This window comes from Lipophrys pholis (assembly GCF_963383615.2).
Source record: "Lipophrys pholis genome assembly, chromosome: 9".
Taxonomy (NCBI): domain Eukaryota; kingdom Metazoa; phylum Chordata; class Actinopteri; order Blenniiformes; family Blenniidae; genus Lipophrys; species Lipophrys pholis.
The window spans coordinates 15,977,996-16,003,024 of record NC_137639.1 but is presented as its reverse complement, the minus strand read 5'-3'; the positions used below and the strand labels follow the sequence as shown (position 1 = coordinate 16,003,024).

Below are 25,029 nucleotides of genomic sequence, written 5' to 3'. Positions count from 1 at the left end.
CCCAGTGTGGAATGGCATTTACGTATGATCCCTCAGCAATGCACAATGGGTAGGTGGATAAAAAAATTCAAATTTTCAAAAATGTCAACAATTTAAAACATCTGAAATCTGCAGAATATTTTTTGTAACATGGAATCCTATCTCAGTGTTTTAAGCAATCGTTTTTAGTCCTGCCCCACCAAATAAAAGTGCATAGGATCAATTGCATGTTACAAAAGTGTCACAAGACCTGGTTAATAAAAATAAACCACTAAAATGCTATAAAGGGGTCCACAGCGTTCATACACATAATGCATGCTTGGTACAGAAGACGATTTCTGACGGAGATAGTCCATCCATCCTTTAAGTTCCTTTTTTCCGCCCCTCAATGTAGAGAAGACCGGGTATGGTTGTAACACTTTTTGCTTCAGCACTTGTAACTCACTGAATGTTTGAACTAGAGTTCTCAAACGTTCATACAAAGTACCCACATTTGTTTGCTGCAAATGGCACCAATTCAAACCTCTGCAAGAATATCACAGACAGCCTGAGTTGATGTCAAATACACGGTGTTCCTTTGTTACAACCTACCCCACTACCGGGGTAGGTTGTAAAATATGCTGGGGTAAGTTGTAACAATTAGACAAAAGAAGCAAAAACAGAAGACAGGCCATGTAATAAGCTTCAAAAAGGAGGTTTATTGAAATACAAGAACAATCCAGAACAATGTCTCTCTCTCTCTCTCTCTCTGTAACTGACAATAACTCAGTCACTCAAATCCACCTTGTTTGACAGAGTGTGTGCATGTGTGTGGAAATTAGTGACATTAGTGACATGTCAGAACAAACATTTACTGTCTGTCTGTGTGTGTGTGTGTGTGTGTGTGTGTGTGTGTGTGTGTGTGTGTGTGTGTGTGTGTGTGTGTGTGTGTGTGTGTGTGTGTGGGTGTGGGTGTGGGTGTGGGTGTGGGTGTGTGTGCGTGTGCGTGTGCGTGTGCGTGTGCGGGTGTGTGTGTGTGTGTGTGTGTGTGTGTGTGTGTGTGCGTGTGTGTGTGTTCTAATTAAGGCAACAGCAACAATACCGTGTCACATTTTTAAAAAAAGAGATAGAATCTAAAAACTAGTTTAATAAGTACAATATTAAATGAGGATAAACTTTTACAAGTTGACTAAAACACAGAAAAGAGATTGATGAACAACAGTGGAGAACAACCTGTTCCTTTTCTTGGCGATAGCATGGATGGAAAAACACCTCAAGACACTTTACAACACCAGCACAAACACAATATCACAATACAAGCTGTACAAAGGTAGTGCGGAGCTGAGAAAGCAACCATTTCCTCCTGTTCTGGGACTGTCCATCCATTGGCAGCTGCAGCTGAGGTCAGTGATGGCAAACGGAGATCTGCGGCATCTGCACGTACCTGTTTCCAGACAATCATGATGTGGGATCCGGGAGGAAGTGAGTAAACACTGATATCGTCATATGACTCCTATCTTATCCCTGTTTGGTGGAAGTGGTGGTGTTACAACTCTCCCCATGTAACAACCATACCCGGTCTCCCCTATTTAAAAAAAAAAAAAAATAAAATAAAAATAAAAATAATATAAAAAAAAAAAAAAATAAAAAAAAATAAAAAAATATATATATATATATATTGTGGCGAGCCGAGAAGAAGAAGGACGATTCAGGCTTCCTTCCGCACGCTGTACAGACAGGCGCTTTTATTGTGAAAAATCAGAACGAACACATTTGAAGAAAACGGACCAGAGCACATCAAACACAGTACAACTCTCGTACTTGGTGCTAAAATAACAATAAATTAAATTGGGTCAACTGATAAAACAGTAAAAGCATGACAACACAAACACCAACACTACAGCCAAAACTAATTAGAACAACATTAATTGAAGTTTAAAGCCCATATTCCCCAAACACCCAAGATGCATTGCTGCATACACAGCGATCAGCTCCCTGATCGCTACACAGCCCCCACCTGAGGGGTCAGTCGTCCTCGGCGACCCCATCACCCAGGACAAAGTCTCTCAAGCGTCCAGGCCGCCTCCGCTGGCGATCAGGCCGTCCAGAGCAGCCAGCAGCCGGACCTGGCGGAGTGTCAGTCTGGTTGGAGCCTGGGGGGTTGCCATCACCCCCTCCGACAACTGCTGGTGGAGCAAGGGGGCGATATGGTGAAAGTCTGTCCTGGTGCAGCACCACAATGCGGCGTTTACCAGGCATCCGCACCCGATACACCACTTCAGACAGACGGCCCACCACCTCGCCAGGCCCCTGCCAGTGGCTGCAAAGCTTGGGGGAGATCCCCTTTTTGCGGACAGGGCAGTATATCCACACCAGGTCCCCTGGCCCAAAAGCTTGTCCTCTGCACCGGGTGTCGTATGCCCTCTTCTGCCGAACGTTGGAATTAGCTTGGGCCTGACGGGTGTAGTCATGCACAACCTGCAGTCGCTCTTTCAGTCTGCGGAGGTAATCCATCTCCTTTCCTCCGGCAATCTCCGGTTCTGGCGGAGCACCAAACACCAACTCCACCGGTGTCCGGAGCTCTCTCCCAAACATGAGAGCTGCAGGTGTGCATTGGCTGGACTCCTGCACAGCCGATCGGTAGGACCACAGAACCAGTGGAAGGTGGCGGTCCCAGTCCCTCTGATGCTGGCTGGTGAGGATGGCAAGCTGGGTAGCCAGAGTGCGATTGAATCGCTCCACCAAACCATCACTCTGAGGATGAAGGGGGGTTGTCCTCGTCTTACTCACCCCCAACCGGCGGCAGATCTCACCAAAGACCTGGGATTCAAAGTTCCGCCCTTGGTCGCTATGGAGCTCCTCAGGAACCCCGAAACGGGCGAACATCTCCTCCACCAACCTCTCTGCTGTGGTAGCGGCGGTCTGATCTGGGACTGCATAGGCCTCTGGCCACTTTGTGAAGTAGTCCATAGCCACCAGCACATAGCGGTTGCCAGAGTCTGTGATCGGGAAGGGCCCGAGGATGTCCACCCCTATCCTCTCCATCGGGGCCCCCACCAGATACTGCTGCAGAGGAGCGTGGGAGCGCTGAGTTGGACCCTTCTGGGCGGTGCAGCTGTCGCAGCAGTGCACATGCAACTCCACATCTTGCCGACAGCCAGGCCAGTAGAAGCGTCCCCGCAGGCGACGAAGGGTCTTCGCAACCCCGTAGTGCCCCGCCCCTGCTGAGCCATGGACAACCTGTAGGACTTGGGGACGCAGAGCATGGGGCACCAGCAGCTGCAAGAGGTCACTCCCTCGTCCGGGCGCCAGCCACCTACGGTACACCACCCCATCACGGGCCTCCAGATTGCCCCACTGGGAATGAAAGGCCTTGACCTCAGGTCCCAGGGCCGACACCTCAGCCCACTTAGGGCGCTGCCCCGCGTCCATCCAGCCTCTCACCACTGACAGGGTTATGTCAGCCTCTTGCTGCTGCTTCAGTTGCTCAGTGGTGAGGGGGAGCCATCCCTCAGTGTCGTAAGTCGGGCAGGCGGCCGCCACCTGCTCTGTCTCCTGACTCCGCTCTTCTTGTCGCCAGCAGTAGCGACACTCCTCTGCCTCACACGGACGACGTGAGAGGGCATCGGCATTGCAATGAAGCCGCCCTGCCCGATGCTGGATCTCAAAGTCGTACCCTTGAAGAGCCTCCAACCAGCGAGCCACCTGGCCTTCAGGGTTCTTGAAGTTCAGGAGCCAGGTCAGTGAGGCGTGGTCGGTGCGGAGGAGGAAGCGACTCCCATGCAGGTATGGCCGGAACTGCCGGAGGGCCAGGATAACCGCCAACAGCTCACGGCGGGTGACGCAGTAGTTCCTCTCTGCTCTGCTTAAACCTCGACTGAAGTAGGCCACCACATGTTCCCCATCTTTTCCTTGCTGTGAGAGGACGGCACCAACGCCCACGTTGCTGGCATCGGTGTCCACGATGAAGGGCTGTTGCGGATTGGGGTACGCCAGGACAGGGGCTTCAGTGAGGGCTGTCTTGAGCTGAGCATAGGCCGCCGCACAGTTGTCGTCCCAGTTGAATGGTTTACCCTTGTCAGTGAGGCGATGCAGTGGACTGGCGGTGGTGGCGAAGCCACGGACGAAGCGCCGGTAGTAGGAAGCCAGTCCCAGGAAGCTCCGCAGTTCACTGACGTTTGCAGGGGTTGGCCAATCTCGAACTGCAGCCACCTTTGCCGGGTTAGTAGCAACACCCTGAGCACTGACGACATGGCCCAGGAACTCCGTCTCCCTGGACAGTAGGCGACACTTGGCAGGGTTCAGCCGCAGCCCTGCTCGGCGGATGGCTGCAAAAACCTCACTCAGATTGGACAGAGCCCTGTCAAAGTTATTGGCGTGCACCAACAGGTCGTCAAGATACACCACGCAGTGGCTCCGGGGAACGTTGGCCAGCACCCTCTCCATCAGTCGCTCGAACGTAGCTGGGGCATTGCAGAGTCCGAATGGCATGACCCGGAACTGCCACAGTCCCTGGCCAAGGGTAAAAGCGGTCTTTGGTCTTGCCTCGGGGGCCAGCTCCACCTGCCAGTAGCCACTGCGGAGGTCAAGGGAGCTGAACCAGCTGGACCCAGCAATGTGGTCTAGGGCGTCATCGATGCGTGGGAGAGGGTAAGAGTCTTTCCTGGTGACTGCATTGAGGCGACGGTAATCCACACAAAACCGCCAGGTGGCATTTTTCTTCTTCACCAAAACGACTGGGGCGGCCCATGGGCTGTCTGAGGGCTCAATCACCCCAGCTGCGAGCATCTCGTGGATCTTTTCCTCTGCCGCCTGCCGCTTGGAGAGGGCCAGCCGATGGGGGCGTAGACGAATTGGTTGGGCATTCCCAGTGTCAATGGTGTGCTGGACTAGGGAAGTCTGCTTACAGTCCTCATCTCTGGCAGCAAAAATGTCCCTGTAGTCATCGAGGAGGCATTTCAACTTGTGGCACTGCTGAGAGTCGAGACCGCTGCTACTGCTGCGCTGCCAGAGTTGATGTATAGCTTCAGCTGTCTCAGCAGATGGAATGACTGTTAGCCCTATGGGTGGTGCTCCAACAGATTGTGGTGGTGTGTTGCTAGTGTTGGGTGTTGGCACCTGCTCCGCTGCGGCTGCTCGACGGTGCTCTCTCCCCTGGTTCTTTCCTTCCCGACCAGACTGGAGCCTTACTATCTCATCACGGAGGGTGACAGTCTTACTCACCACATCAATTTGAGCTCCCCAACGGCTCAGCAGGTCTAGCCCGATGATACATGGGTCCTGGATATTGGCAAGCCAGAATTCGTGCACCACCTCCTGGTCTCCCGCTCGGACTGTCAGCAGCCTCTTCCCCTCCATTCCAACCTTTTCCCCAGTCACTGTCATCAGTTGCGTATCAGTTGGAGCCCACGCCATGGAAGGGGTGCCTGTGGTGTCAGGGAGAGTACCCGGTCGTACTAAGGAGATTGTGGATCCTGTGTCTACCAGAGCACGGCAGTGATGACTATCAAGTTGGCAATTCAGATAGAGTCCTTTAGAGTGGCCGCAACGGCCCACCAACGTGCATCTGCCTTGGAGGGGGAGTGGAGGTTGGAGTGGCGGTCCCCTCATTGAGCCACTCCTCTGTCGTTTCCCTCTGTCTTGATAATCGGGGCAGGAGCTGGGCAGTTGCGTGCCATGTGACCAGGCTCATCACACCGGTAGCAGCGGCCAGGTGAACGGGATGGTTTGCTGAAGCGCGCCGGCCTCTCCTGGGATGACAGCACTTGGCGTGGCGTGGCTTGGCGGGTCTCTTCAGCCTCCTCTTCCTCACCGTAGTCAGCCATCCTGACAAGTGGTCGTGGAGCAGGGGCCATTTGCCGCATTGGCTGAGAAGAGAGCACTACTTCAGCCCGTTCAGCTTCATACAGCGCCTCGGAGAGGGATTGAGGCAAGGCTAGGCGGACATGTTGCCGCAGCCTCTCAGGCGCGAGGCCCCGTAGGAAGGCGTGAAGGGCGAGCTCTTCTTGGGCAGCAGCGTCAAAATGTGGGTAGCCTTGCTGGGCATATAACTGTACATCTGCTGCAAAGGTACCCAAGTTCTCCCCCTCCTTCCGACGCCGATCAGCTAACTGCTCCCTACTGTGGTCGGTGAATCGCCGTAGTCCAAACCGCCTCTGCAGTGCTGTAGTCAGGCTGGAAAGGTCTCGCTGTTCTGCTGGAGCAAGGTCAAGAAGCACTTGCACCGCCTCCCCCTCTAATGCAAGGGCCAGATGTGTGGCAGTAACCTCATCACTCCAGCCGCTGTGCTGTGCTGCTAGTTGGACTTGGGCTAGGTATGGTGTTAATGGCGTTGCGCCATTGTATTTAGGCAGTTTGACTGGCAATCTGGGCATCATCATTGGTTGTGGGTTTGACAAAACCATCAGTGGCAAAGAGTTATCTGAGGCAGCAGCAGGAACGCTCTCTGATGAACTGTGGCCGACAGCTCCAACGGCATCTGCTGTAGTAATCCTCTCGGCATCCAGGGGGCGATGAAGCCGCGGTGCACTGGAGCCGTCTGCTGCAGTACCTCTCCCGGCCTCCAGGGGGCGATGAAGCCACGGTGCACTGGAGCCATCTGCTGCAGTACCTCTCCCGGCCTCCAGGGGGCGATGAAAACGCGGTGCACTGGAGCCGTCTGCTGCAGTACCCCTCCCGGCCTCCAGGGGGCAATGAAGCCGCGGTGCACTGGAGCCGTCTGCTGTAGTACCCCTCCCGGCCTCCAGGGGGCGATGAGGTTGTGGCGAGCTGAGGCCGTCTTGCCGATCACCGGCCTCCAGGGGACGTCGAGGTCTCGACGCTTCGCTCCCCTCTCCGCTGGGCTCTTTCGTCTGTTTCATCATCTCCCGTAGGGAAGCCATGCATTCTTCGACAGCTCGCTCGAGTTCGTGGACCTCCATCTCCATTCTTCTGACGGAAGATCCCACTTCTGACACCAATGTGGCGAGCCGAGAAGAAGAAGGACGATTCAGGCTTCCTTCCGCACGCTGTACAGACAGGCGCTTTTATTGTGAAAAATCAGAACGAACACATTTGAAGAAAACGGACCAGAGCACATCAAACACAGTACAACTCTCGTACTTGGTGCTAAAATAACAATAAATTAAATTGGGTCAACTGATAAAACAGTAAAAGCATGACAACACAAACACCAACACTACAGCCAAAACTAATTAGAACAACATTAATTGAAGTTTAAAGCCCATATTCCCCAAACACCCAAGATGCATTGCTGCATACACAGCGATCAGCTCCCTGATCGCTACAATATATATATATATATATATATATATATATATATATATATATATTTGGATTCTGTTTGGATAGTAGTCAAAACATTTCCGTCATCTATTTTTTTTCTCACATCAGAAACACAAAAATAGTTGAAACTCTGAAACATAATCTGACACACTACATTGCCTACCTCTGAAAATGTATCTTTACGCCAATGCATTAAAATCTTCTTCATGGCATGATGAATAAACCACTTCCAAATTCCAACTTTTTAAATGATGAAAAATAAACGCAATCCAGTAAAAAAAAAACAAAAGCGCCGCTTCTTTTTCCCTCTACAAATATATATATATATTTTTTTACATTTTGGGTTATTTTTTGCTCGTTTCTTTTTTAACCTTGTCTTTATTTGTGTGCACCTCGAGCACAAAAGGTCTATTCATTCACATCTTAAAGTGCGTGTGATTTAAAGGTCGCAGCTTCGGGAACTTCTCGTGAATCCTTCTTTATTGCGTTGGCTGTGCGCCCTGCTCCCATTGGCTGGGCCGGTGGGACGGGAGGTGTGAGTGGCAAGATAAAAGGAGCAAATTTCTCTTGTACAGAATACACGCACACATACACACGCACAAACACACTCCCCACGTGCCTGACCGCGTCTGGTCCCTGTGCAGGGTGAGAGAGGAACGAGGAGGAGGAAGATCTCTGTGCAAACACCGCTGCGAGGAGCGCTCACCTGAAACTGTGAGTATCCACATGCACACACATCCATACAGCATGTCTAATCCTATTTGAGATGAGGATAAGGATAAGGGCTCTGCTTCTTAACAAAGGAAAGGGATCTGTAGGGTGAAACACTTGTTGAATGATTAGGTGTTGGTGCAGAGCAAGGGGGCAATGTTCATGGACTGTCACTCTTTGAGCAAATAATACTCTCTTCAGCTGCTACAAATCATTTATTTTGTGTGGTGGGTTATTTTTCATTTTTTCATTTAATTGTTTTCGTCCATCCTTTCATTTCAGCAACAGATTATGGCTGAATAGAAAGAGTCAGTTCATGCTGTGTGTCAACCAGATTTCAACCACTGTCAAAGCGTCAGACAAAGTTTTTTCTCAGCATATGCATGCATTCTGTCACCTTTCCTCTAGCCCTCAGCAAACCAGTCACTAAAGAGCAAACTGAACCACTCAGTGGATTTAAATAATTGTGACTGATCTAACATGATCCATGCAGCCACCTGAGGTCAGATGAGATTTACCGACACATTTATTTCTCCCTCATAAAGCCCGCAGAGATATTGGATGCTATAAATTCAAACACTTATTAACTCATATCCTCTGACTTTTCCACCTTCAAACAAAATAACCTTTTACATACGTAAAGGCCAGATGCTGCCGGTAAGCTGTTTGCTTCTTCATCAAACCCGCCGCACCCACCTGCTCTCCTCCATGTATGTGTGGTATTCCTGTCAGGCCAGAGTGTACACCTCACATATACCATATTATTTCAGCTTAAAAGGGTCAGGCTGTCTGGAAATGCGTTAGAATTATTTTAGTCTTATCTTAAAGATAGTGTCTTGTCAGTGGAGCGGAACATTTTTCTGATAAATATATTGCACTTTATGGGAGGGGTGTAAAATCCCATTCCTGGAGGGGCCGCCATGCATCATCCTGCATGTTTTAGGTCTCTCCCAGTTGCAGCACACCTGGTGGCAATGAGAGGCTCCTTATTGGACTTTTAAAAAAACTTGATATATTACTTAGACATTCGATTCTGGTGTGCTGAAGCAGGGAAACGTCTAAAACATTTAGGACGGCAGCCCTCCAGGACTGGGTGTGGTTTTTCTTAAAGCTCTATATGCAGTCCATCACTGTTTTCATTGTGCATGCTTCCTCCTGGCCACGCTTACCCCGACGGCACTCGGTTCTATAGAATAGAGTGATACAGATGTAATAAATAAATATGTCTGGGTGACATAATGGACTGGATGGGTTATGGAGGTGACAGAAAAAGGTCTAGATCAAATTTTGAGTTACACATGCACATCACCAAAATGGCATTTGTTCACCTAAGAAACCCGAATCAGACCATGTTTGAACCAGCGACAAACTGGCTTTTGCTCTTACTTGATGAGGGTTTACTCGCTGGATTATCTTAAACCACAATTGAAAGTCAAGTTGTTCAAAATTATGTAGCTCAGGTTCTCACACGTATGAACGAATCATAATGATACCCATATATTCATCTCGACAGAAACCGCCTGTCTTTTTAGAATATTTTTAATCACTTTATGCATCAGCACCTTCATCCATTCCTGACGGACAGAAAATGTTCTAAAACTTGCATTCTACTAATGCAGCTATTCTATTCTTTATTAAATATTCTTACCATGAAACGTATACAAACTAGGGAAGCTGCTTTCTGTTTTTATGCAACAAAAATGTGCAATTCTTTATCAATTATATTCCCCAGAGAAGATCAATTGTCAGCTTTATTAAAAAAAAACTGCTTTAGACTTTTTTATTTAGACTTGCATTCTCATAAACTGTTATCTTGACTTTTTATATTGTTTTGAACCCTTTTAAATCTCAATCTTAACTTATTCTGGATATTATCGTATGTTTGATAATGCCATTTGTTTTAGTCCACTTTTTAAAAAATTTTTTTATTGAACTTTATTACAGACTTGGGTATACAATGGATTTATTTGTTTTGTTTCCAAAGTGTTAAGCAAATCAAAAGTTAGATCTTTGACGAAGATATCACTGTCTGTATATTCCTTCATCCCTTTCGCTCCCATTTACTTCTGATGATAATATATATATATGCATACTAATATATCATACACGCCCCTATTCATACATGTCCAGACACTCAAATGCTCCCCCACTCTCAAGTACATATACTGTATGTACACACACCTCTACATACCTGCACTTTCATATAGCCTTCAACACACACACACACACACACACACACACACACACACGCACACACACACACACACACACACACACACACACACACACACACACACACACACACACACACACACACACACACACACACACACACACACACACACACACACACACACATTAATTCACCATTGTCACTTATCTAGACATATTATGCATGTGTATTTGTAAATGGAACTATGAATGAAACCACAATAAACATTATCTATACCTCTACAGGTACAGGAATGAAAATATGTTCAAGATAGTGTTCCAAACTTTTGACCTAATAAACCAAATCATGTTACCAATGCTACCAAAACCTTCTTTAAGGATGAAATGTGTCTGCTTTATTCCAGTCAGATCATGGACGCCGAGGAATTTCGCCGCAGAGGAAAGGAGATGGTGGACTATGTGGCCGACTACCTGGAAAACATAGAAAAGAGACACGTCTACCCAGATGTGGAACCAGGGTATCTTCGTTCCCTGATTCCCTCCGAGGCGCCAGAGGAGCCAGAGACTTATGAAGACGTTTTGAAAGATGTGGAGCGGGTCATAATGCCCGGCGTGAGCTGAACTTTGATCTGTTGTTAATTACAAAGTAGATGCATCGACTCACTTTGTGTCAGATGTGAGAACGTTTGAGAAAGAAAGTAATTGGTACAAACCCTTAACTAGAACCAGTTCCACGGTTGGGAGATTGAGTGAAGCTGGGTGTTTTTTTTTTTTTCCCAGGTCACCCACTGGCATAGCCCAAACTTCTTTGCTTACTTCCCAACGGCTTCCTCTTACCCTGCCATGTTGGCCGACATGCTATGTGGAGCCATTGGCTGTATTGGATTCTCCTGGGTAACAAACACTTTGCTCTGTAACGGCATCTCAAAACAATTTCTTTGACAATGTCTTTGACTGGGATCTTTGTTTCAGGCTGCCAGCCCAGCGTGCACGGAGCTGGAGACGGTGATGTTGGACTGGCTGGGAAAGATGCTCCACCTGCCCGAGTCCTTTATAGCTGGAACAAGTGGCCAAGGAGGAGGCGTCATCCAGGTGAGAGTGCAAACATGTCACACAACTTCATTTAGAGTATTTGTATTGGGTTTACGGTTTCCTCTAGTGCAGGTTGCAGTTTACCTTTCACCTTGTTCATATCCACAAGCAGCTCTGATGTTCAGAAACCAGATTTATCATCCATTTGTGTGCTATTGATTGTCTTCTCTCACACTGGGTGAAAATTACCCAGGAAATTGCCTTTTAATATGTCATCCACAGGCGGGCAGAGGTGACAGTGATGGTGTTGGAATTGCTTTCGTGTGGAAAAAGGCTGAGCATTAGTTTAGCGATCCATTGACAGAAACGGAAACTGAAGCAGACGATACATTGTGTGTGTGTGTGTGTGTGTGTGTGTGTGTGTGTGTGTGTGTGTGTGTGTGTGTGTGTGTGTGTGTGTGTGTGTGTGTGTGTGTGTGTGTGTGTGTGTGTGTGTGTGTGTGTGTGTGTGTGTGTGTGTGTGTGTGTGTGTGTGTGTGTGTGTGTGTGTGTGTGTGTGTGCGTGTGTGTGGTGAAGCATGAGAGTGCACTCTGATGACAGCTCATTTCATGCCTCTTCTATTGTGACCACCTGAGTGTGTGTCTGCGCGTGTGTTCGTATGGCTCATCGTGCTTTTGTTTCTGCTTTGCCAATCTCCTTTTTTTAGTTCGGCTTACCAGTTCACTATGGCAACAAATGGGGCTCTGGCACTGCGGCAGGGCTAATGAGTGGAGTGACAGCAGATTGCCAGCCTGTTATTATAAACCTTGTTACTACACAAAGAGGGAATGGGATGGCTCCAAAAACCCTTTAGTAAAGTGAGCCATCTATGGATAAAAAGCAGACTTAAAGGTGACTAAACAAACCACTTCAGTTGCGATTAAGATAAGCTTTATTTTCCATTATATATAATATCCATTATATATAATGAAATTACAGACTCGGCTCCCTCGTGCAACAATAAGAAAGTGTTCAAAAGTACTCCTAACATATATAATACACGTAATATAAAAGCACAACTAATGTAAAAATACAAGTAGAAAGTTTAAAAGTGTAAAAGTGAAATGGCTGAACATGCAGACACTTTATAAAAGCATTATGAGCAGCAGTGCAGTGAGATTAAAAGGGCTAAGAATAAGGATCTAAGGATCTGATAGCCCAATGATAAAAACTGTTGTTGGATGTGTGCTCTTTCATTGGCCACATTCAAACATGTGATGAGCTGGGTGGGAGGGGTCTTTGAGGATGACGGTGGTCCTTCTCATGCATCTGCAGCTGGCAATATCCTCGCAGAGAGGCCAGAGGGCAGCCGGTGATTTTCTGGGCTGCATTTATGAGCCTCTGCAGGGCTTTCCAGTCCACAGCCGAGAGCAGTACATGAGTATGCTTTCGATGGTGGGTCGCTAGAAGGTCACCAGCCGCCCGTTGTTGTTCACTCTGCATATAAACTCAAATACACTGAAGACTTCAAGGAAAACCCAGCGTGTGTGGTTACATTACAGTATAATTATAACTGAACTTTATTTGAAGTTTACCAGATTGGTTACCATCACTGATGGTTACAATATATTTCCAGGCTCTTGTCTAATGTGCTTTTGTAAGCAGGTAAAAGACCAAGAAGTACAGTTTGAGTATGAAAGATTTGTGGTTTTCATCTGAAATCGTACGGTACATCTATAAAATAAATGAAGTCCCTGTGCATTAGAACTGTGTCTCAATCTTCATAAAACACATTTGGAATGTTACCCACATTTTACTATGTGGGATGAATAAATAACCAAAGGTAAATTAAATGGAATCATCTTTTGCTAAAAGAAAATGGATCGCTGCTCTCTTGTTATCTCTGATTTCAAAAGCAGCATCTGGCTGCTTCACATGTTCTTCTTATATTACTGTTGGTTAAAGTAAAGTCAGCTGCGTGAAGATAAAGGCAGGATGATACTTGCACTGTTGTAGGCATTTGCCCGTTTTTATTCGGTATTTTGTTGTCGTCAAGACATTGACATGTCTTTGGCCTTAAGTATGTTGGTCTGGTGATTTGTGCTATATCGATTGTTCTATTTAAATTTTATTGACTGTCCTGTAATATTGTCCTCAGACATCTCGGAAACCACCCTTCACTTCATTACGCAGCCTCAAACGATCTGCACTGCATCAGACAGGCTGATGGCTTCTCACACTGCCCACAGTTTTTCTATTGTGACATTACTTATTGTTACTTACTTATTATTGTCACATCAAAGAGGATATCCAACTTTTTATTTTCTTAAGTACTGTTCCTACAAAAAAACACGGGCACTTCAGATTGGAATCAAACTCATCACTGATGACAGTAACAGGAACATCATTTGAGGTTAATTCTGCATTTGTGTGTAACATTTCTTCTTTGATTGATGCCGTAATGTTTGACCTTTGTTTTCCCTTTGCTGATACGTACATATAAATGACACTCCCAAGTATGAAAGTGGAAATATCCTACAATAATCTAAAAATATTCAATATCAAGAAAGGTTATGCAGCATAGTCTTTACCAGCCAAGTGACCAATATAGTTTGTAATAAAGTTGCTGGTTGCTCGTCAGGGTTGTCGTGTTGACTGGCTCCTCACAACCGATCCACACCAGGTTTCATGTCTTCAACTCTTCCTCCCTCCAACAGAGCACAGCCAGTGAGGCGACGCTGATGGCTTTGCTTGCTGCTCGCTGTAAGATGGTCAGACAGGTCCAAACAATGCAGCCAGAAAAATCAGAGTCTGACATAATCTCCAAACTAGTGGCCTATACGTCTGAGCAAGTAAGAGCAAGAGCTACTTTCCCTTCTCTTGTTGATATTGTAATTGCTGTCTGTTGTTTTTTTTTCAAATATTATCACTATCTGCAGAGGTCACCTGTGAGCTTTCACCCGCACTAAACAAAGCGTTTAAGATGGCCGCACTTATATGAAATTCCCCCTAACACTGGAAACTTGTGAGGTCCATATTGGTTACCATAGTAACCGTAGCATAGGTTTTTAGCCCCTGAAGAAGGCAGAGGTCCGGTCAGGGAGCAATGAGGTCTGATCAGCTTTAATACAAGGCTGGCACTGTGATTGGGTTAGGGAGCAGCCTCAGGGCCACACAAACCTTTTCAGGGGAACCACCTTTTATTCACTGCTCAGAAGCAGTACTAAATTAATCTGACAGTACGTTCTTTAGATTATTTCATTTAGATGAAAGGTTTCAAATAATGAAGATGGTTGTGTGTGAGTGTTGGGCCTTTAAAGTAATTTTGGCCATGACATTAAAATAACTGATTTGCATTAAAAACCCAAAGTAAAGATTTAGCATACTCTGCAGCATTGATTGTACACACCGACGACTTCACAAAGTGGATCAAACCCTTTGTGTCTTGCAGCTTGTTCGCCTTGCTGAAGTTGCTTCTTTTTTCTTGTCAGGCTCATTCCTCCGTCGAGCGTGCTGCTCTGATCGGAGGTGTGATGATGAGGAAAATCCCCACCGACAACAGCTACTCTGTCAGAGAGGACGTATTCAAACAGATGCTCGAGGAGGACAAGGCAAAAGGACTCATCCCCTTCTACGTAAGAAATGAACGATATCCATTGGTTTTTCCGAACAGATCCACTTGTTCAACTCGCCACTAAACTGACAGCGGCATTGAAACATGTAGCAGTGCACACCCCGAGGCTTCCGCAGAAGGATAATGTTATTTCTGTTAGACATAATGTATGTGTATCAAGTTAGGGATGACGATCCGTGTCTCATCTGGGCCTACAGATCTCTATCGGATGAATTAGTGCTGCGTCCTCAGTGCTGTGCACGGTGTTCTTTCCTAGTCCGCATCTAAGAAACCTGTTGAAGTAGCTGCGAAGACTGCGCTGACTTGCGTTTGGTTGTCGTGTTTAAATTCTAGAGCAAAGCACAAACAATGCAAATGATTTTGTTGCGTGTTTGTTTCAGTTATGTGCGACTCTTGGCACCACAGCATCCTGTGCGTTTGATCACCTCACATACCTGGGACCATTGTGTGAGTGAAAAAAACCCCCAAAAAACAATAAAACAACTTTATGTATGTATGTTAAGGAAGATTTGATATTAAAAAAAATCCCTTTCCATTTATAACTAGTAACAATAACTTGCCATAAATGTAAGGATATAGTTGATCCATTGTAATAACGTTTTGCCAATTTATTTGATTAAATGTATGCATGCATCCATTAAAAAATCAATTTCAAAATGTCATAACTGCAGCCAATAATGTACTAATATATAGATGCATACACAGATATTTTTTAAAATGTATGCCTTTTTTAGAGGTTTTTGTGCAGTTTAAAAATTATTATAGTGGCTGGCATAGTTTGAATATTCATTGTTTGAGGATAGAAATGCTACGTCATTCTCAATCATGGCAGTAAAAAATCTTTTACTATTTCATTACATTTCAGGCATTATTATTAATTGTCAGGTATTGTGTTATTGGTTGTTAGAACATGTTTGTAGTACTTTAGATCCACGGAAACTACTTTGACGGTTTTCTTTTTAAATCTTTTGCAGGTACTTCGGAAAACATGTGGTTGCATGTTGACGCTGCTTACGCTGGGAGTGCATTTATCTGTCCTGAATTCAGACCTCTGTTGAATGGCATCGAGGTGCGTAAACAAATGAATTTACACATTCATTGGTATACGACGCTGCAAAAACGAAAATGGAATTTAAATGAAGGCTGACTTGCTCATATGATGCATTATCTTTCATATAACGCATATTATTTAACATAGGAAGCATATTCCATGTTCAGGTTCAAGCTGAGAATCCCTGTTATAAAACTGGCAATGATTTTAACCTTGATCATCTCAATATGTCCAAAAAGATTAATGTGCAAGACGTAAGTGGGCAGACAATGGTGCTGAATATCAAGTGAACCTATTTCTGTTCAATTGCATGTGAAATATCAGTCATTACATCTATGGATGGAAATAAAAAGTGTGTAGTGTTTGAAAAGGGCACGGCGTTAATGTCGAGGAGGAAGCATGCAAGACTGAGTAATGGGCCAAACAATCGGAGTAAGACGTGGGAGCATCAATCCGCCTTTTGAGGCTGCCGAGGCAGCTGCTGCTCCCCAAGCTGTGCAGAGACGCAGAGATAAGGACAGCGTAATTTCCTGAGGCAGTGTTAGACCTTTATATATCACTGTTTATTAGACACACCAGTTCAAACAATGTTGGTGGGGAGATGGAGAAAGCCGTCTTGACAGCGCAAGGACCAACTGTTGTTTAATCTTTAGTCTCAGATTTAACAATTACCGACTTCCGCTTTATATTTGTTTGCTTTTAATGGTACAATTAGATTTGGAGTCCTACTTTGATGGTGCAGGTGAACTGTGCCCCTGACACTGGTTTATATATTAGTTATATTGAATGAATTTGCATACAGTGCATCAGTTTCAGGACTTAACTCTTGAAAGGTCAGTGAAAACGTTTGGACGAGAACATGCAGAGGAAAGCCAGTCCTTTTTGGATGAGACTGCCGCCCTGCTTGAGGGTCGGTTGCTAGGATATGAATGATGGGCAAGCAGGCGACCAGCCCGCCTTTGAATCAGTCAGCATGGCAACTGTCAGCCAGGAGTCTGTCTCGCATTGTTTCTCGACTGCCTTATTGCGTTTGTGGAGATAGAGGAAAGGATATTATAAAAGATAGGAAACAAAAAGATGGAGGCAGATTGTACACAGTTTGTCTCTTCTTGAATAAACCCTGTCTTGAAATGGTTATTTCTCAGAGTGTGCTACAAGCTGTTGGCTGGATGGATGGTCCTCTTTTGCATTTCAAATAAATGGTGGCTCCTTGTGACGAGGCTCTCTCTGTGTCAGTGATAATGAGCAAAGGCATAATATGCTGAGTGCTGTATGAATAATAAAAATCATAAATTTGGGCACATTTCAATTAATAATGTATCGTGTTATTTTTTTTGCTGTTTATTGTGGCTTTATCACTATTTTGCTTTTCTTTTTTGTAAAGTTTGCAGACTCGCTCAACTTCAACCCACACAAGTGGCTCCTGATCAACTTTGACTGTTCTACAATGTGGTAAGCTCTCCACTGTCCCCACAACAACAACAACAACAACAAACAAACAAAAGCCACAATATTGCTTTTCTTGTCTTCTTATATTTATGCACTCATCCCTGGTGGTTACTAATCATTACAGTAATGACACAATTTTCACGTTTGTGTTTCAAACAGGTTTTATTGCACTGACATATTAACAAACAGGTTAACAATTTTAGCATCTGGTCCTATTCCTGCCTTATAATTACTAGTTGAACTCGGTGGTGACTGATTGTCCCGTAAAATAACAATGAACGCTGATATCCATCTGCACCTCAGTCATCTGTGCAGTGAAAATAAGAGTGTGTCTTCCCTTCCACCTGTCCCATCTGTCAGCAATGGCAAAACAAGACACATGCTGCACAAAGAGGGAACCTATTTATTCCCCAAAGTGTGGTAAAGAAAAGACCTTCCTTACAACTTTTTCCATGAGGCTGGGTCGACTCCCTGAAGCTTGCTGTGGACGTGTGTGGGTGTTTAACAGAGTCACCACCATGACTTGCTGATGTCATTTATGATAAGTTATACCTTGACTTCATAATGCAGTTTTATTTTCAGGTTATGATTTTTATAACATCCAATCGGTTAGAACAACAACCCGCCGCTTGTTTGGAAAAATGTTTCTGTATCTGCGATATACTGGAACTATAGTTTCTCTTTTCCCAGGAAATTTTTTTTATCCAGCCAGCCACACTCTTTTATCATGAAGGCTTTTCTGCTTGGCACATTTACTATTGGTAAATGTCTGAAGCCATTTTTAACGCAGTCAGTATGTTTTGCCAAGTTGTATGCCAATAATCAAAACACACACAGACAGATCCAGAAACATTGTAATTTAATTAGTATTATAAGTGTCTGTAAAGGAGATGATAGACATGACGTTGAATTAATTCCAGTTTGAATCACCTGGTAGTAACTGAGTTGTAGAAAGAACAAATACCAGACCCTTTCAAATCATGCTTATGTTGCACAAACCTATGGTGTCACTCTGAATCTGTAATATCAATTAATACTAGATGTGTCTGTGAAACTGATACTAGAAGACCATGATTATATTTCATGAACCTACAATTTTCCATTGATTAATGGCAGGATTTTAAGACTTGTGAAAACATGTCAACAGGGTGAAGAAGAGAGCAGACATAATTGGAGCCTTTAAGATGGAGCCACTCTATCTGAAGCACGAAAACCAGGAATCGGGTGAGTTGTTTTCACTAAAATCTCCCAGATCAGTGATCACAGGTCTAATCAGATTGTGAAACAAATATTTACCAAGGCGTGATTTTTGCTATTTATATGTATCGGTTCACCAAACATGAATGTGAGCAATGTTTCTTTTGAATTTTTTTTAAAAGACAAACTGTAGTTGCTCAACAAGGTTATGTATCAAAGTGTGTGTGTGGTTTTTTTTTTTTTTAATGGCAACTATTTTTTGTGAGCATTACAAAGTCTCATGATGTCAAACTACAAAAATTCAAACAAAAATGACGCAGAGATATAAATCTGAATCTGTGTGAATACACCGTCGCTGTGCTGGTGAACGTTACCCGAAGCTGCAGATGGGCTTAGATTTGCACTATAATTTGCTTGACAGACAAAGCAGGCAGAGAGAAAGCCAGAGCGCCACCTCCCATCAAACATGGACACCTTACAAAAGCCTTTACCCATACAATCTGGACTCTTCAATCTAATTAGTAGTTATTAGCACAAGCCAACACGAGCCTTCATTCTGTAAAGATGAGCTACCTGCAGCCGGCGTGGGCTGACGGTGCCGGGACTACTGAGACATCCTGGACAATGAACGAGAAGTCCAAGAGAACAACAAGAAACTGAACCTTTTTAGAGGAGATTCATATGTTTTTATACTCAGAAAAGGCTGTGTATGTCTTTAAAGTGGAATAAGGTATTTAATCATATAAAGGAACACAGAGTTTCCCTGAAGGCGTTTTAATGCACAACATAGTATAAACAGACAATGCTAGATTTTAATGGACAGCACTGTTTGTTTTATTTATCTAACAGGTCTGGTCACAGATTACAGGGTAGGTTTTTATTACTATTTAACTTCATCATAACACCAGTCGTTGATGCTGCAGCATTAATAGCTCTCCTGTTCTTTTCCTCTTCCACCTGAAAGCACTGGCAGATTCCTCTTGGAAGAAGATTCCGCTCGTTGAAGATGTGGTTTGTCTTTCGGATGTACGGAGTCAGTGGCTTGCAAGCTTATATTCGCAAGGTGGGTGAGCAAATTATTGGTCTACGTCACTCAGATTATCTGTTCGTGGTGAAAATAAAGGCGTTCAACAGGTGAAGGCATTCCTGTGTTAAATAGTCCAAAGCAGATGATAAATTGATTTACATTTAAAAGTGTCTTTGTTATTGACAGTGTTTTTATGTAATTGTATTTATCTACATTATTAAAAAATAAAAGAAAGACATTGCATTCTGTGACAGTAGCAGCATCCTGGGTTTGCTTTTCTCTATTTTTGTCTTTTCTTTTTCCACCTTCTGAGCAAAAAAAACCTCTTCTGATAGTTGCTTATGCCTCTGTGCTAAATGTCATTGCCTCCCTCCCTCCCTCCCTCCCACACCTCACCCCTCCTAATCCTTCTTACTGCTAAAATCTCTTTATTGTCCTCCCCCCTAGACTCTCTCCATCCGCTCACTCCATCCACATACGTTTGACCCATGTCTTCCTTTTCAGAGGCACTTTGTATATTCTTTTCCACCCATGCATGCGCTTTTCTTTGCCTATCTCACTTCCTCCTCATCGTCATCTCCCAGTCTCCAGTCTGCTCTGTCAATCAAGTGAGCCTGTTTTGTGTCTACTCTGTTTCAAATGAAATGGCAGGGAGCATCCTGTGGATAGAACCCATAATGCACCATTCTAATGGTATATTAGTAGTCGAGCTGCTTTTTGCCTGGGAATTTATTACTGCCCAAAACATGTAATGCAAATAAAAAAAAATTTCCCCAACGCAAGTGTTTTAACTTGTATACTTTTTGATCCACAAAACTTGTAAAATGTAGTACTACAAGGGTATATATTGTATTAAACATGTTTCTCTTTCACTGAAAATGCATCCAGCCACACCCAGTCAGTTGAATCCTTTGTCGACTACATATCATAAATAAATAAAATAAAAATAAATGCATAGCTGTCAACATTGCCAGTGGAGAAAGTTATCAAACATATCCCAAGATTAAAGCAATTTTTTGAATTTGGGGGGATAAAAATGGGAGATGAACAAGGAGAACAGAAAATATGTTCAAACTTCTTAATTATCAGGATGGAAACATGTAATTATGATCAACTCTCCGCTGGAAATAAAAATAAGGTTGTGCTAAACCAGCTGTTGGTGATTTAGGGCCAGTCTTGTGCTGCGATGAGAGAGGCACTTAGAACAACTATAAAAAGATGCAGCAAACATTGTCCAGAATATTGTGATTACGCGCCCTGATGTTTAGTAGACGGCACTGATTTATTACATGGCACTGGATCAAACAAGGTGACATAACAGGTTTGCTGTGTGTATAATTTGATGGAGGTTTTTACATGGTGATTGAAAACTGAGCAGTCATAATGGAATTAATATCAAATTGGGGACTTGTATATCAGACGTGTTTATTGTGGATTTCAGCAATAACATCAAGTGGTTAGGCTCTTACACAATACAAACGACGTGGGTTGTTTTTTTTAAGAAGGAAAATCCAATGACCTGAATGGTTTTCAGCACACTTATACAACACTGCCATCTAGTGGAGATCATGCAAAAATGTCTGGACTACAGTAAACATGGCTTTCAACTGGGTTCACTCAAACATAATGGGCAATATCAGATTGGATAGAACGACAAGCTACCCTTAAAAATAGCCTGAATGTGCAAAATGTAAGTGAACACATGGGCAAGGCAAATTTATTTATATAGCAGCATTCAGACACAAGACAATTCAGTGCATTGGAAAGAAAAATGCACACAAAGCGAGGCGATTAACAAAGGCATAAAAAGGTGAATAAAGTGAAAGCTTTATTAAGATAAAGTTAATAAGTCTATTGTTTGGAAAGCCCATGCGAATCTTTTAAGATTTAAAAGAGTGTCAGCAGTCTTCATGTGTTCAGGAAGTTTGTTCCACAGGTGAGAAGCGTACAAACTAAAAGCTGCTTCCTTGTTTCTTCTGATTCTGGGAAGGCTTAGTAAACCTCTTCCTTATTCTACAAGTAAATCTTAGATATATTTGTGCCCAAGACCATTCAAAACTTTACAGCCCAGAAGTAAGATTTTGAAGTCAATTGTTTGACTGACAGGAAGCCAGTGCAGAGATTTAAGCTCAGGTGTGATGCGCTCCAGCCTCTTTTTGTTATTTGTTGTGTTATCAACACCGTATGAATTCGTCACGCCACAATTGTGCTGTGGTTATTCCTGTCAACGGCTTTGAATATGCTGGCCTTCTTATGTACAGTTTGCATATGCTCCCTGTGCATCAAATGAGTTTCTTTTTTTTTCTCTCATAATCCAAATATATGCTTTGTGACTTCAAGTTGGATGTACACCAATCTTCCACAGAGAATCTCCACACTTATTTGATCTCATCAGGCATGGACTCCTGAAAGTTTTCCAAAATGTTGGCAATGTGTTTTGGGCCTGTTAAATTTGCAAGCTGTGGCATTCATGGGACCATGTGCATCATGAGCCTTAACTACCCCTAAACCCTGCCACTGCTTTTCCTTCCTTGTAACACTTGTGTTAAGTTCTGACCAGTGCAGAATGGAAACGCTCCACAAAAGCTGCAGTTAAGGAGATTTAAGCTTTAAAAAAAGGCAGGCTGAGGATTTGAGTGTCATATTACACGATCAGGGTATTTCTCCTCAACTGTCAGTGATCAAAATGTTGTGGTTGATTGATGTTGGGGTGATGGGATGACCGTGTGGATTAAGTGTGTATTAAGGATGAATTTACAAATGGGTGTGTTCATTTTACAGCATGTGGCCTTGGCGAAAGAGTTTGAAAGTCTGGTGCGAGCAGACAAGAGATTTGAGATCTGTGCCGAAGTTGTCCTGGGACTCGTCTGCTTCAGGCTCAAGGTAAGTTCACGTTCATTACTTCACAATAAATTTGAATAAAATGAAATAAATGTATTATTGTGACTCTTTCACTTATATATATATATATATATATATATATATATATATATATATATATATATATCTGGGGAAGGGGGTCTTATTTGTAGGTATTGTGCCATCTGTAAATTAAAGTCTACCTCCAAGTCACTGTCTTTATTCCCAAAGCACAATTTTAAAGGAGGAAAATGTAACATACAAGCTCAAACATGAAGAAAAACACCTCGAAAATTCTTGACTTTAGTGCACAAAAAAAAGACATAAATCAAATTTTAGTATTTTGTGGTTTGAAGCAGTTACTGAAAGGAAAACAAAAAAACAAAACATCAAGCTAATACCAGATAATCAAGTTTTGAAGTGACAAAGGTGATCATAATTAACATATACACTAGTAATTATATATAAATGTGTTGTTTTTTTTTTTTTTCATTTATGTGCAATTTAGCAAAATTTAATTTTGGATTTGTTCTGTTTCTTGAAATCAATTTTTAATGGTTGTCAGAAATAATTTTACCCGCGTTGTGACTTATAGACAAACTTCGTCCATTAGGAACAGAATCAGGCAGTTGTGAATAAAAATGCTTTTGCGTCTCCTTGCCGCTCCTTTCAGGGAACCAATGAGCTGAACGAGGCCTTACTGAAAAGAATCACCAAGAGCAGGGAGATCCACCTGGTGCCTTGCCAGCTCTCGGGTCGCTTTGTCCTGCGCTTCGCCATCTGTGCACGCTCTACTGAGTCGCATCACATCCATCAGGCCTGGCGACACATAACGCAGCTTACCTTCGAGCTCCTGCAGGAGCCCTGCCATTGACCAAAAGGTCAGGAAGGAGTGGTCCGCTTTGTCCCAATGGATGGTGTCAAACATTGATTTCTATGTTGCAAATGTACAATGTCTTTAAGGGAATTAAGATAACCAAAAAGAAAAACCCCAAACAAACTTGAGATGGTTCAGTTGTGTGTATGTTTTGGTCAATGGTCACTTATCCAATGTGGTGAAGTTTGTGAAAATAATTCAAAAATATTTGTATTGAAACAAAAAGCTTTAAAAGTTTGGAAAAAAAAGATGCAAGTTCCAGCATTACATTGTATGTCTGCAACTTCTCCTGCTGATAATCATATCATACTGCTCTGCTTGTCTGTTCGGTTTGTGTTCAGGGTGGCGGTTTTAAGGTGGATCGGGTTCAAAGTTTGGTGCAAAAACAGTGATTTTGTTTGCGTTGCAATGAATGTATTGCCCTTTTGTGATTGCACGTTGAACTCTGTGTGTGATACGGTCTTGTAATTTTTTGTGAGACGCTCATACACACTGGGACAATTATTAACTTATGTCTTTTTACATGTAGGACAATACAGTTTATTGGTTCAGAGTATATTTTACACTGCAGGCTAACACTTCCCAAACACAAAAAAAGCACTTGATTTCAAGAAAAATGTATTGCAGCTAAATGATTCCACTTTATAGAAATAGACGGTCTGTCTGGCATTGATCTGACGCTTGAATATTCATTCAAATGTAATAGTTTCTTTAAGAAAATTTTTTTTTATCTAGGATCCTTCTCACTGGTGTCCCATCATGTTGTAAGCCTGTGGATGACTTTCATGGTTTGTAGATTCCTGATCTGTTATGCTTGTTGTGGTTTTGTCACACAATCCTGGTGAAGGGGGGGGGGGGGGGGGGGGGGGGGGGGGGGCTGCAGTCACTGATCCAAAATTGGTTGTGGGTTGCTTGTTATAAAAGATTTATTTCAATAAAGACTGTTGCATTCAGCAATATGTGCTTGACTGTCATTAAAAGGAGTGAAAAAAAACACCCTCAGCTGAGGTGTGCTCAGTTAAAGATGAAAGACACGTATATGCCACAACATGCTGTGCCAATAGGCCTTCTGAGCATTAGAATCCCAGAGAACAAAGGCCGACATTCTATAAATACAGACTTGAATACTACGCCCCTGCTTACTGCACATTACTGGCCTTATCACGCCGAAATTAAATCAAACCTGCTCAGTCGGCAGATTTTGGACTCTGAATAGTTGTAGATGAGCAGAGCCAGTATTAAGTCCATCATGTTTCATTGTGGGAGAGCCAGTTAATAAAATGCCAAAGATAAGGTGAAATGGCCCGTTTGTGCTGACTAAGTGGTAAACTATGATGATGGGACACATGGGACAGAAGAATGTGACTATAGAAGTTCAAGCACCTACAATGGTATATTTGACCTCATCAACCTGAATGAATAAATGATGTGCTTTTGAGTATGCGTTGAGTCTGGAGCGAGACTTGTCCCCTCCTAAGTGCACACAGTAGGGCCAAGGCAACATAGCAATACAGGAAGATTAACTCAAGAAAAAAACTAAATGTTGGATTTAATTAGTTACGAAACAGACATGAAACCTTCACACAAGCGTGCACGACATTCTGGATTCATAATCAGAAACCAATGAATACAAATACTGAAGAGATTCTAACTTTAGAAATGACAGTGTACTGAAAGCTTATATCATGGATGGGTTTGACTCGTGTCGAAATGTTGTCCCATACTGGCTGAGAAACAGCTGATATTGTGCGTTGTTCTCCCTCAGTGGTTTGCCCCACTGTGCAGATGTAGGGCGCTT

At 43.6% G+C, this 25,029-nt stretch overlaps 1 protein-coding gene across 1 annotated transcript; it reads left to right on the top strand.

Moving 5' to 3' along the window:
• Positions 1 to 7,811: 7,811 nt before the first annotated feature.
• On the top strand, positions 7,812 to 24,186 carry ddc (dopa decarboxylase). Its single transcript, XM_080472388.1, has 14 exons — positions 7,812 to 7,956; positions 10,530 to 10,737; positions 10,906 to 11,019; positions 11,098 to 11,217; positions 13,855 to 13,989; positions 14,629 to 14,772; positions 15,152 to 15,218; positions 15,746 to 15,840; positions 17,207 to 17,274; positions 18,419 to 18,495; positions 19,318 to 19,337; positions 19,433 to 19,531; positions 22,277 to 22,378; positions 23,028 to 24,186. Exons 2-14 carry the CDS (start codon positions 10,537 to 10,539, stop codon positions 23,226 to 23,228), a joined length of 1,443 nt encoding a protein of 480 aa, XP_080328514.1. The 5' UTR covers positions 7,812 to 7,956; positions 10,530 to 10,536; the 3' UTR covers positions 23,229 to 24,186.
• Positions 24,187 to 25,029: the final 843 nt, after the last annotated feature.